Genomic DNA, 14,877 nt, shown 5'->3' on the forward strand with positions numbered 1-14,877 from the left:
GTCGCCGGTCGTTGGACTATACTGTACGAGTCTGTCGACTAGAAGTTGCACTAACCGTTTGCACAGTGCCGCATGAAAGGAAGGAAACGCGAAATGAGGAATTCTGTTTGCGCTAGTTCCTCCACGTGAAATGCAAAATTGTATTTCACAGTTTCCTAACGATAGCTGTCTACCGCAATGGAACGCTTGAGACTAGATTAACGTACGCACTTTCCTTTTCCTTCTGTTCTATGACATCCTTTTTCATTCATGTAGCAATAACGATAACGAGCTCAGGAAAAAGCAAAACACCAATACTAATCAAAACGAACAATCGCTAAAACTCAGTGCTGCTATTTCGTTAGTTAAGGAAGTGACTTATCATCGCTTTCTGTCCGTGGAATAAGAGCGAAAACAACGTTGTGCGTTTCGATCTTTGTTCTTTTTTATTTTTATGAACACAAAACTTGTGAAAGCTTCTTTTAATTCATCATTCAAATTTAATATTACCCTTAGTTTGCAGTAAAGAAAACAGCGTTCAAATTATTAATAAAGTCTGTGACTTGTTCTAGTTGTACCGTTAGCGTTATTTGAAATCTGTAGGGTAAATACTTTTACTTATTTAATACTCTCAAGACTTTACATTACATTAGCGTCTTTCTACTTGTAATGAATGCATAGAACAATTACCGTACCAACGATAGTGAACGCTTTAATGGTGTAATAATAGCACGGTAAAGTGTACCACTAATATTTCACGGGTTAGTGCACATCTCTCGTTCACTGGCCACCGAACAGAATCCCTAAGCGGAACCGGAGGCTATCAAAAGTCCATTGCCATTTTTGAGCAGGGAAAATGAAATCCTCATGTTACTATTTTCCACTCAATCACTTGGACTAGTCCACTCTACAAACGAACGCAAAGTTCGTAGTTTTTAGCAGCAAATGCCTTTGGTTAAGGACTTATAATTTAGTTCGTGCATTCGATGTTAAAGAATGGACTCCCCGATAATACATACTTTAATTATAGCGTGACTTTGTCTAATCCAGACCTACCATAACTAGTTAAACATACTTTTTTTTAAATAACAATAATTTATTATTTCAAATAAAAAAAGACACATGTATTTTTATTGTTAGAAACTTTTAGCGTTTGTATGAGCACAAAGACAAACGATACGTCTTCCCCATTTTGTCAATTTCCTCTAAAAAATTATATCACACGTGAGTTACATCTACAGGCGCGAAGATGGTAGCATCGCGGACAAGACAGAGTTCGAAATGATTTTTTTTGTTTTCATGTATCTTTCCAATCATTTCAATTGCTTTTATAGTATCATTTATACATTTATTAAGATAAATATCATGATAATTATCAATAATAATTATAACATTGAACCCCAGAACAAAATGTCTTTTGACAGATGAATTTTACCATACTCGCGAGTTTGTGTTAAGTCCGTGTAGTAGCAATAGAGCTCCTTCTGAAAGAGTCCGTCCAGGGAAATACTGCCACCTTACCTATTTCTGCCGCCAAGGAGTAACGTGAGCATTACTGCGTTCCGGTTTTGAACGGTAAGGGTTTTGGTGAAATTACTGGCACATGGGACTTGACAACAACTGTAATAAAATAGCATTTGGCATAAAATATATATAATAAGGAATAATAATAATGAAAATAAGTACTGCATCTACTTCATTCCGCAAATACATATAGTTAAATCAGTCAAAGAGCAAAAAGCAAAAAAAATAATTAAATGGCTCATTCTTTCTTTTGAATAAATGGTTCATTCTTTCTTTTAAGTATATCAAATTTGTTCGAAGTGACCTGTTTGTAGTCACTTGGTAGTCACGTATACTAGTGTGCTCTTTTTAGGCTACTTTTATAATATGTTTTTTATTGAATTTAACAATTCAATTTATTTTAAGTTTACATAGGAACCAAGATAGCTAGCTACCTATGGTTGGTATATATGGTATGGATGGTTCCTATGTAAGCTTCAAATTATCTATTGAAAATTAAACTATTAGAAAAATTATTTCATTTACAATGTGTAGTAGCAGCAAAAATCTAAGTACTTAAAATTATTACATTTTTTAAATAACAATCAACAACATCCCTCCCACTCGTTTACCTTTCTAGAAAATCGTCTATTGGTCTTTATTTTAGTTTTCGAATCATCAATATAAATGTCAATATACAATAAACTGATAAATTGTAAATATAAGTTCTCAAGAAATAAAATGCTCAATAAAAGACCACAAATATTGAGACACACTGTGAGGGTTATTCCTATCTGATCCCCTAAACTGATTACCGCCAATTTTAAATCCCAACTGATTCCCGCTATGTCTTGCAACTCCCAACGGATCCTATCTACGTCTTCCAATTCCCAACGGATCCTCATTGTATTTGTAAGGTAAGTACAGTAAAGAGAAAAAGAAGTTTTGAAAGCAAATATTCATTTATTGAGCAATTGTGATCAACTATTATAATTATCACAGACAATCAAATTTTTTTGTGACAGGTCATTAATATTGACATATAACTAATCACATTTAACAAAAAATGAATCTTAAGTGAGTGATATTTAAAAATTTAAGTTTAATGTTATAATTATCACAAACTTTTTTGTGACAGGTCATTAATATTGATATATTACAAATCACAAGTAACAAAAATCAGTCTCAAGTAGTTTTTAAGAAAATAACAAAGGGTTTGAGACCTTGACCATTAAAGTACAGTTAATGTTGTTCATTTCTAAAAAACATAAATATAATACAGTATATCCCTCAAATGCATTTTCTTGACTGTACCACAGTACCTACCAAAAATAAAATTGTCGGTACCAGGGTATCAGGTGGGAATAAAATATTAATATTTATTCTTAATTCCCTGCATTGGTGATCCGATGGGAATAGATAATAATATAAAATAAAACGGATCCGGGATCAGATGGGAATAAGCCCACTGAGAGATGGACCAACGAACTTAATGTACAGAGAGACAGACAGGCGGCTGACAAGACGACTCAATTGGGTTTCCTTGTGTGAATGCGGCACCTTTAAAATGTTCAACTACATGAATTTATTATCGTACTAATCGTACGAGAGCAGTATTTCGCGGCTCTTTTGTAAGAAGTTATTAAAGTCATTGTACTTACCGGTACGAGAAAATATACTTTGCAGGCTTACGTTTTATATTTTCGTAATGTGTCTTTTACACTGATGGAATAATCTTCCAGAGATACCTACTTAATATCTACACCACGTTTAGTTATACCCGTGTCCCGACGCCGCCGCATCGGTATTGTTAACATTTCCAAAAACAACAAAACGTGTCACTCCGACTTGCCGCGATTTCTAATATTTTGTTTATTTCCGTTCGATGATTTAAAAAAAAAAATTATTGAATTGAATGAAAAGCTACTTATTCCAATTTGTTTTAATCCTATAAAAACGAGCGCACCGATATAGAGGTGAATTACTTACAATTTCAATGGCCGCCCCTGGCTTGAATGGTCATAAGCAAATAAATCGACACAATTTGCGTACATCCATAAATTGAAACTATTATAAGTTAAAAACCGGGTACAGGATTTGTGCCCATTACAGGCCATATACTGGTTTTAAAATTCTGAATGGATGGAAAATGTACACAAAAATAAAGCTTTTGTATATTCGAAATTTGTTTTTTACCTTCTCCAAACAAATGCCTAAAGTGTAAATGTTACTTATTTATATCATCCGAGTAAACATTGAAAACGGCTGAAAAGCGAAAGAACCATGCTATAAAGACATAATTAATGAACACGGAGGCCCAAAAGTGGCTGAACAAAAGTTGTTAAGTTTGATTAACCCTACCCTCAGAATTATACGTAAAGTCGAAAGGGTACCCAAATCTCGGAAGCCCGGTTTGGGATGTTTTGATCCTGTTGTTTTGTATGAATTCTTTTAGAGATTAGCTCCGAGCTCGAAATTCTTGATATATTTGTTTTGCTCTCAACGTTGTGTCGTTTTCAGGAGTTGACTGGCGGAAGAGAAATATAGGTCTTATATGATGATAAAAATAAAAAATGAATGAGGCAGTTCAACGCCTCGCATTGCATGTTGTAATCTGACAGGCTCCGTAAACAAATTTATTATTGGGATACTGAAATAAGCAACAGCACATCCGCTTCCTATCATCTATCTTAAGGGCTACCTCTTTATGATTTTGACATATTAGTAGCGAGGTCAACAATACTTTTGGAAAGTACTTTTTAGAACTATTAGGTAGTTACTTAATCTTTTGAAACTTGGAAGTTTATTTGCCTGTGCTATATATATACAAATTACAGGCGCCAATTTGTGAATTATGATTTCGCGTTCTTGTAAAAGAAAGAGGTCCCTAAAATTAATAGATACTTTATGGAATTACTGTCGAAAATTTTACAAATATCTATTTTTTTTAATAAGCGTATTGCGGTTCTGCATATTAACGCAGAGCCGTAGGCAGCCCTGTTCAACATGCTACAAACCACATGGTCTCAATCAAATAAACAAAAGTATGAAATACATTGATTCAACTGCCGCGTTCTCTTTTGCCAGTGGTCTGGTAACCATCTTAAATATTTTATTTATGAAAATGTTCATTGTTCAAAAGGAGAAACCTCCAGACTCGTAATCATAAATTTCATAGCAAGACTCCGGCACCTACTTTCATTCTCTCTCGGAAAATAGTGACTTAGGAGCAAAGTTTTAACATTTTTAATGAAATATAAATTATATGAATTATGTGAATTTTGCGTATTTAACTCAGTTCAATATCATTGTAAGTGCTCATATTCGCTGCACTTGAGATAGGAGATACATAGGGCGCACTATAAGTTTCTGGAACTGGCCACTTACATGAACAATATTTAAAAAGTAATTACATCATTTGCAAATGGAATTCTTTGACTGTAGAATACATTTTGTTTCATTTGACTGTCACTTGTTTTTAGATTGTGGCGTCATTTTAGAAATTGGTTGTCTACATCATCATGGATTTAACTCGTGAAAATTTTTCGTAGTATGATTTTCTACGAATTTAAGTGTAATATAACAGCTCAGCGGAGTTTCGCTCGGCTTCAAACTGCTTTTAGCGATGAAGCACCATGCAAGACGACTATTTATAGCTGGTTTGCAGAATTCAAACGCAGTCGTGTGAATCTCAGTGACGAATTTCGTGATGGTCGCCCGTCTACTGCTGTGAACAACAAAAACATTGATGCTGTGCGCCGTATGATCAAAACAGACAGGCATGTGACATTCATGAGATTCGGGCATCTTTAGGCATAGGCATGAGTCAAATACAATCAATATTACACAAATATTTGGGTGTGAAAAAGCTGTGCTCTCGGTGGATCCCACACAATTTGACTGAGGTACAAAAAACGGATCGCGTCACTTGGTGCAATGCCATGCTTACCAGATTCACCTAAGGGGCGTCAAATTTGGTGTGGGACATAGTAACAAACCCAAAACAAAGCAATCGAGTGAATGGGTTTTTCGAGACGAGCCGAAACCAACCAAAGTGGCGCGCGTGCAAAGCCTCTAAGCGGATGGCTGCTTCTTTTTTTAATAAAACTGGACACGTGGCTACTGTTGCTTTGGAGAATCGTTGTACCGTGAATAGTGATTGGTACACGACCAATTGTTTGCCGGAAGTTATTGACTAACTACGTAAAAATAATCGTAAACGTCGTATCATCTTGCAGCACGATAATGCCAGTTCTCACACGGCCAGATAGACAAATGAATTTTTGAAGGTGAACAACGTTGACCTTATGAGTCATCCCGCATACAGTCCCGATCCTGGCACTTTGTGACTTTTATTTATTTCCAAAAATTAAGAACCAGTTACGCGGTCAACGATTTTCATCACCTGAAGAGATTGTCACGGAGGAGTGGCATAAATGTTTTCAAAATTTGTTTATTCGAAAAAGTGTATTAACGTTAAGGGAGAATATTTTGAGAAACAATAAATTCATTTCTGATCATTCGCAGTATTTTTTTCGTATTCATTCCGGAAAATTATAGTGCGCCACACGTACTTACGTGGGGTGCACCTCACATTCGTAACATACTTATGTTACGAATGTGAGGAATTGTATTAAGAAAACGTAACATACTTGTCTATGTATACCCTGAGTACGGAAAGAGCGTTCCGTTGAGAAAGTACAATATATAAGCTTATTAATTTGCAAGCGTTTGTTGGTTCTTAACACATGAAATTAAATGATGATGCTTGCTGCTGAAATAAACATATTTATGCTATTAAACACACAGTATGAGTTTATTATATTTAAAATGAGAAATAATTAAGAATTAATTTAAACATGCGTTAATTAAGTTGCTATAGAATAACGATGCAGTATATTCCCTATAGTTTTTTGAATCAGGTAATTTAATAACTAAATTTTACATTTTATTGCCTCTTGAAACAATTTAAAATCCCACCAACAACATGAACGAAAACTTGCTAAGATTTTTTACTACTCACTGTACTTAAGTGTAAAATATATGGAGACACATGAAAATGCCATTGTTTAAGGTTTCAATACTTTTGCCATCCCAATTATCCAAACACATGCCCGATTTTAACATCTAAATTGTTAGTAAGATTTTCACAATTTCTCAAAATATTACAAGATCTCGGTATTTTAGTTACTGAATCAAAATTTCTAGCTTAATTCGGTTTCTAGTGAAGTAATTATGTTTGTTTCAGATTTTCCTCGCGTTGAAGTCGGTCCCGATAATCCACTCCGGGTGGAGCTCGATGGAACAGCTGTAATGGAGTGCAAAGTTGACGCAAAACCACAAGTTAACAGTGTGAGATGGACCAGAAATGGCAAATACATCTCCAACTCTTTCACTCACACTATCCCCGGTGTTACTGTACAAGATGCGGGCAAGTACACATGCTCAGCCGATAACGGCCTCGGCCGACCCGGAGAAAAAGAAGTCTATTTGGACGTACTCTTCCCACCTACTGTAACAGTTGAATCAAAAACCTATGAAGCAGAAGAAGGTGGCACCGTTGAAATTCGCTGTGAGGTCTCTGCTAATCCAGAACCCATTTCCATAGAGTGGACAATGGAAGGACAAGCTGACTTCCATCAAAAAGGAAATACGTTGGTGTTGAGAAGAGTAAACGCAGATATGGCGGGGACATACGTTTGTAGAGCGGCTAATGTTATATCATTGAGTAGTGGGAAAAGTGTGGAGAGAGCTAGCAGCGCATCGGTGGCAGTGCTGGTGAGGCACAAACCCGGCCGCGCGCGCATCAGCCCAGACCGGCCCGTAGCACAAGAGGGCACCGCTGTCACTCTCACCTGCAGCGCTAAACCGCCGGGCTGGCCCGCGCCGCAATACCGCTGGTTCCGTGACAACGGTATTGCAGACCCGAAACCTGCTGTCCTTGCCACTGGAAATCAGTATACGATTCCCAGCGCTCACTTGGGCAGTGAAGGTGTTTATCGCTGTCAAGCAACAAACGAACTCGGACATGGTGATCTCGCTTCTGTTACTCTTGAAGTCCACCAACCACCTCACTTCCAGTCTAAACTACCCCTTCACGTTACAAAACGTTCCAGGGAGGAAGACTTTTCCGTTTCATGTAGTGCGGTCGGTAAACCTCGACCCAACGTCAAATGGTACAAAGACAATGCCGAAATAAAACCCGACGCCAATTTATACGAAGTAAAAACTGATTACCGTGAATCTAGCAATTCCGTGTACAATGTGCAATCAACTCTCAAATTCAATGGAAAAGCGAGACCGAACACAAATGATTTAATACCTGAGGATAGAGGATCCTATATGTGTACTTTTGAAAACGAAGTTAAGAAAGTTGAATCTTCGATGACTTTGCGAATAGAACGTGAGTACATTTTATTAATTAGTGTTTTTTATAGGGCGACGATTTATATACTTCTCAGATTGTTGACATATGCTTTTAATCGGTTATTTTTCACGCTTTATTATTTTGTACGCAGTAGGCAGGTTAACAGTTAAAAGTACACATTGATTTCATCAGTTTGCTTTAAGTAAGTATATTTTATTAAAATTACTTATTATGTTATTGCAGATCCACCAATACCAATAAAACAACAGAGCAAAGTAGCGTATGATTTAATGGAGTCCGCTGAGATTTCATGTCGAGTGTTAGCCTACCCTAAACCAGAGTTCCAGTGGCTGCTAGGTTCTAGCACTTCCTCTCTTCAAATGTCTTCAGATGGGCACTATGACATAAACACGACTTCGAATAATAATGACTCCTATCTCAGTGTGTTAAGGATAAAGAACGTTAGTCCGAGCGACTACGGGGATTACTACTGTAAAGTGACGAATGCTTTGGGAAGTATAAAGCCACAGATTAGGTTGCAGCCGAAAGGTTCTCCTGAATCTCCGAAGTCACTTGCAGTGCAGAAAGTGGGTCCTTCCTACATTACTTTGAAATGGGAGAATGGATTTAACGGTGGATTGTCAAATACGAAATATTTTGTGCTGTACCGCCGTGTGTCTGGGAGAGGTGCAGCAAGCGGGGGTGAACGATGCGAAGCAGAGCGCACTGGTAACAACGACTGGATGGAGTACGATTGCGGACGAATTAATCCATGCAACGTCACACGGCTCGAGCAACATAGCTCGTACACTTTCAAAGTAAGTTATTCTATTAAGTAGGCAGGTATTATTCTATTTGAAGTCGTTCAACTTATGCAATGTCTTAGGGGCTAGAAAGAAAGAAGGATTGCTAGTGAAATAAGCCCATTTCATGCGACTTGCCAATGTGCAAAAGTTAAGCTATCGTACATTGTATACGTATAATACAAGGTGTAATCATTAAGTGTGCCCAAGCGCTTATTCCATAAATATAAAAGATATCAAAAAGCTTTAAACTGATATATTTAATAAAATGTTGTTCATTTTGTATGAAAAACATCTGATTAAATTTGACATTCGATTTTTTTCGTCCCATATAATGAAATGATCCTTACATGAAACTGAGTCGATCAGCACTAAAAAAAAATTTGATCAATTATGTTCATTTATATGGACAACTCCCACTTGACCAAATAATTGACTATGCCATTATATTTTTATTCAATTGAAAGATACTTTTATTACTTTATTTGTAGCAGTTTTATTATCTGTAAATTTATTGTTACCTCTTAAAGTAGGTCAACCTTGCTTGGGTACACTTAACGATTACACCCTATTATATATAACGTATTTTTTATAAGCATTGTACTCAAATATTTAATACTAGTGTAGGGAAACAATTGTAGCCGATCAGGATACACTGTATTCACAGCTTGTCTTTCTGAAAGCCAGAGATTGTATTCGTAGACATGAACAGAGTATTAAGGGAAGAGTTTGTGTATTAATTTACTTTTATATTTTTCATTTATCGCAACCGACAGCTCCAAACGTTCATTTTCAAGGTAATTCATTAACATCGGCTAATATCGCCGTTATGTTCACGTTTTATGTTCTGTGCCGTCGCTGTAGATGCCACCTACACGCTTTTTTATCCATTGGCAGGCGACGCGTTCAACACTCTCTAGTATAACAAATATTTGTTCACCATTCCCGGAGAAACTCGATGCTGCCGAAAAAATCGTGTTTTTATTGATGCCTGTGTATCCGTGCTCTCCTTAATCTCGCGCTGTGCTTCACGCACAAAGGAAATTACAAATGATTTAAGAACGCAATATTTTTTCCTAAGCTTACACTTTTTCAATTATTGCTCCAACGAGCTTACGAAAAATGGCTAAGACCAGGGAGCTTCGTATTTTCCTCAATGTAAACATTTAAAAGGTGGGTTGAACGCGCTGCTATTGCCAATGCGACTTTACTGAAGTCATTTAGAGCTATTCATCGACGAAATACTAAAGAAAACCGAAAAATATCTGTTACTTTCAAAGAAATTAAAGTGAATGGTGAAATTTTGGCAGACTTATACGTATTGAAAATTTATTTTGTCTTTTGGTTGATAAGTAATAGCTCTAACTGAAAGTTTTAACATGCACGGCCTTTTCACGTCAACCGTTTTCGGCTTTTTCAGAGGGTGACAATCTTGGAAAAGAGAGTTTTGTACAGTTTCTTTTTTCATTGGAGTGTGTTGACACGACTATCAATTATGCTTTAGGTGAAGGCAGTAAATACGAAAGGGCAGAGCAACTATTCCAATGAGATCGCGGTGACAACAAAAGTCGACGATATTCCGCCGCCAGAACAAGTGACGTACGACCCTGCTTCGCGAGTCGTTGTATTCTCAGCTGGACCCACTTGCTTATCCTTGGTGGGAGTTGCTGAGGGTTTGGGCGCCGTCGGAGGGTGGCAGGTATGTCGTATAAAACATTTATTATACTCGTAATCATTGGTTACATTAGGTGATTCGTTTAAGACATAGATTTCCCAAATTTTTGACTCACCGCCCACTTAGGTAAGATGAAAAAATTTCAACGCCCACCGCGACAAAAAATAATTGGAAACACGTATTTTTATATTAACTTAACACAAAAAATCATAAAGAAAAGATTGTATATTTGTAGTTATATATTTGTAGATAATTCAGGTATTTTCCAAATGTGGTAGTACTCCCTATTGCTTCTCAGGCTCCTACCGCTCCCCTAGCGCCCATTGGAGGGCTGAAGAGTCCTAGGGGGACCATTTTGGGAAACTATGGTTTAAGAAATGCAATAATTTACTACAAAAGTATATTCCACCTGTTTATTAGTAGATACGCAAAAATCTTACCTACAATCGAGTTGAAAGGTTTTCATTTCCGATTAAGCATTGTAATTCACAAACCATTTGGTGATATCTTAGTGTGCATGATACGCTACATATTTTTGCTCAATTAAATATTGAAATGCAATTGTGTTTGAGGTATTGTGTAGTAACTGAAACTCAGTGTTTTTTTACCTTCGTCGTCAATTGGAAACCTGCTCATTTTAGGAAGTTGGTAAAGATTTCTATTACCATACTATTTTCGTACATACATACGGGTTTCACGGCTTTTAGCTTTGGGACAATGCTGCCTTCACTAATAGAATCATAGTTCTGCAGAAACGTGTTGTCAGAGCAATTTATAAACTGGGTTCCAGATGTCTCTGTGACATAAGTTTAAACAGATTAACATTCTTACATTAACGTCAACAGTACATTTATAATAAACGTCATTTATCTTAATAACAATACTATTTTCTCATGATAAATAGTGATAGACGTAACATAACAATTCTTTATTGTGAAAATAAATGACATTAAAACTTACATGTAACAAATGACATACACAAAGGAGAGCTTATCTCTAGAAGATATCTCTTCCAGCCAACCCTGGCCGTGGTTAATAAAGAATATCCATGGGACATTATTGTACAATAAACTTATTAAAATTAGTTACTTGTATTAGTATTAGTAAATTAGTAGCCGCGGTAGCCTAATGGTTTGACCTACTGCCTCCCAAGCAGAGGGTCGTGGATTGAATCCGGGCTCGCACGTCTGAGTTTTCAGAATTTATGTGTGAAATTTAATTTGGAATTTATCCTGAGCTTTTCCGTGAAGGAAAACATCGTGATGAAACCTGCACGTTGAAGGTTCACAACCCTCAGAAAACGTGTGAAGTCCCCAACCCGCATTGGCGGACTATGGCTTAAACCCTCGCCTGAGAGGAGACCCTTGCCCAGCAGTGGGACTTATAAAAGGGTTGATGATGATGATGGTGATGATGATGATGAAACTTATTAAAATTTAAATGTATATAAATACGAGTACAAAAAATAAATTGGCCGTTCTTGACTGTCGTAGTCACAAAGTCATTGATTCATCATTAGATGTATACGCTTCTTTAATAAAATTCCTGGCGATATTATAAATTTGCCATTTATTTACCAAGTTTAAAACTATCTGTAGTGAAGCATTAACGTTATTATATATATGCTTTAGGTTATTATACAGCTTCTGCGTACTTGGATGACAAAATCCATTGAAGTAACCCGTTTAGCTTTTTCAGGTTGTTACTGTGTATGACATTTGAATAAATATTGAGAGCTAATCTCTATTTACAAACCTCTAGAGTTTGGTACTCATTTTTCTCTACGAGAATCTGCTTTACGAATGAGTTGTACTGTTCAATCAATATGACGATTTGGTGTGTAATTTGATTGCCTATGAAATATATATTCGAATTTGACGTTTTTGTATAAACGGACCAAAAGTTTGGGTTATTATGAGTCGGATACGTGGTATCTATGTTCGATCTACAGCTGTCGGAGTAAAACGTTTAGCGATAGGGTGCACGCAACTGCAATGTTTCAATGTATTCAAAATAACTTTATCAAAATACAAACTTCATGGGTAGGTTTCTTTACGTATTTGCGTCACCAAAATCGCTCAATACTTCAAGACACTTTTTAAAACTTAGTTTTTTTATTCGCGGCATTACCTTTGTTAAATTGTTGCCTCATGTACACGTTTCGAAGTAAATTATACTAAGAACTTTTTCATATAATTATTCTACTAACTTGCAGTACAATTATTTTTAATTTTACGTTTAAATCAAGCATCTACTGTTAAGGCCATTTGTAATAAATGATACTGTGCTAGAGTTCTGGTTACAAAGAGCAAGAAAACCATTGATTATATGCGTTGACGTTATACAAAAAATTTTGTACGTCACATCACTTGAAAGTTCGATTATTTAAGCTTTTCCATAACTTTATTGTCTATATACATATATATAAAATTAGCACCGAGGTAGCAAATATTTGCTATCCCAATGGAACAACTGCTTTGGAACTTCCAGCCTAATTTACATAGCACTATATTAATCATCAAATGTAGACTAAATTTTGCGCTAAAGCAAGCGAATCGAAATAGGATTATTTGACTGACATACGTAAAACTGATAATGTCAGTATAGAGTACTAACAAAACTGACCTCAAAAGTACGTGGAATTACATATAATTACCAAGTTTTATTGAAATCGGTTACCGGAAAGTGCGCACACCCGGATTCATCCCCTAGTTCGCCACTATACGGAACTTGACACAGGAGATAATTATTTTTATTATCTCCTGTGTTCTCACTACTCAAAGTATATAGAAAAACGCCTTGAATTGGAGAATAGCAAAATCAACCATTAAAATAAGTGCTACTTAGAATAAAATTTAGGCGCTATTTATAAAAATGAATCTTCATGCGTGAACAGCCACTCTTAGGGTCGTATTCTAGAACTGTACTCAATGCTCAAGTCAGGATTGCACTGGAAACACAAGCACTGGAAATACGACTCTAATGGCAGGGACTTGAGTGTGATTTCGAGTGCTTTAAACCATACTCAAATCCTGACTTGAGCATTGAGTAGAGTTCTAGAATACGACCCTCAGAGGTGACTTTCTTTAAAATTAAATGGGACAGTTAATTTTGATGATTGGATTTTGGCACCATGGTGATGGAGGTACCCTCTTTCCAACAAAAAAAGAATCATGATAATCGGTGCACAAATACCGGAGTTATCGCGTAACATACATAAAAAAAACATACAGTGATGAAACCTGCTCGTGGAAGAAGTTTCACAACCTTCGGAAAACGTGTAAAGTCCCCAACCCGCATTGGGCCAGCGTGGCGGACTATGGCCTAGACTCTCGTCTGAAAGGAGACCCGTGCCCAGCAGTGGGACGTACAAATGGGTTGATGATTTAAATTAATTCTTATAAATGCTTTAGTTTCGCGAAATAAGAAATGCCCCACTAACCCATCCTGTAAAAATCCTACATTGGTAAACGTGAACGGATCAAGTTTGGAAAAGTTTCTATGAATATATTTTACAGTTTTCAAAATTACCATTTTAATTTTAAATAAGCGGTAAAACATTTCTGAATGTTTGTGATAGTGTCGGTGTCTAATTATATTAATATACTTACCCTCGCATTTATTTTGAAAATTGCACGATGAAAGTGTCTCGTTGAGAAAGTAATTTTTAAGTATTACGTATTATGATACAATGGTATTTCTGAAATCAACATGGTTTTACAAAAGAAAAGTCTAGTTTCGAGTTTGTATTCTTAGATTGTACCTACGAAGCTAATAATGCTACCTGTTGCACATCGTTGCTCTTTGTGATGGTATTATAATTTTTTCACGTTTGCAGTACAATATTTATATGAATGCACTTCAATCCCAATACTAAGCAGCAGTGGCGAGGCGTGAAAATTTTTCTTGGTGGTTAAAAAATGCGCTTGGCGACATTTAAACATAACACTTATTATGACACAAGACACTAGTTCACCACATTTTAAGCTCCCCGTCGCGATACGAAAGTATGTAAACAAACACATGAATGCTAAGTATTGCTATTTTAATTACCTACGAATTACCATGACCTTCTACGACACTCGTTACGTAGTCCTATTTAAAAGAAACACCCAAAAATATAGATACATATGTAACTCTATTTATCGTTAAGATTTACAAAATAGAAATTAACCATATTTTGTATTAATTTGCTTTTATAATAATTTTGTTACATTATTTTAAGAAAGTTTTACATCTGCCAACGATTGTAACATTAAACAAATTAAACTATAATGTGTTGGAATAAGGTTTAAATTTAAGTGTACGTTATTAAACAATAACTCGAATTATTGCGGTTTACCGGCCGCCATTTCTTTATCGTATATTTTGATGGGAGCGTGTAGATTTCATGAATGAAATAGAACTCGTCGTTCCGCCGGCTTACCACGCGCTGTTTGGTTGAGGTGCATCGGGACAATATATATATATATATATATATATATACACACACATATATACATATGTGTGTGTGTGTGTGTGTGTGTGTGTGTGTGTGTGTGTGTGTGTGT

General features: G+C 36.1%; 1 protein-coding gene across 1 annotated transcript in view; it reads left to right on the forward strand.

The window, feature by feature from the left end:
• LOC113226821 (contactin-5) overlaps positions 1-14,877 on the forward strand; it is a 123,142-nt gene that overhangs the window by 100,852 nt on the left and 7,413 nt on the right. Inside the window, exons 5-7 of the mRNA XM_026459590.1 lie at positions 6,731-7,885; positions 8,093-8,667; positions 10,157-10,351. Of these exons, the coding sequence (XP_026315375.1) occupies positions 6,731-7,885; positions 8,093-8,667; positions 10,157-10,351 (1,925 nt within the window). The remainder of the gene's footprint in view (positions 1-6,730; positions 7,886-8,092; positions 8,668-10,156; positions 10,352-14,877) is intronic.

This window comes from Hyposmocoma kahamanoa, unplaced genomic scaffold (assembly GCF_003589595.1).
Source record: "Hyposmocoma kahamanoa isolate Upper Pololo Valley unplaced genomic scaffold, ASM358959v1 202, whole genome shotgun sequence".
NCBI classification, from domain to species: domain Eukaryota; kingdom Metazoa; phylum Arthropoda; class Insecta; order Lepidoptera; family Cosmopterigidae; genus Hyposmocoma; species Hyposmocoma kahamanoa.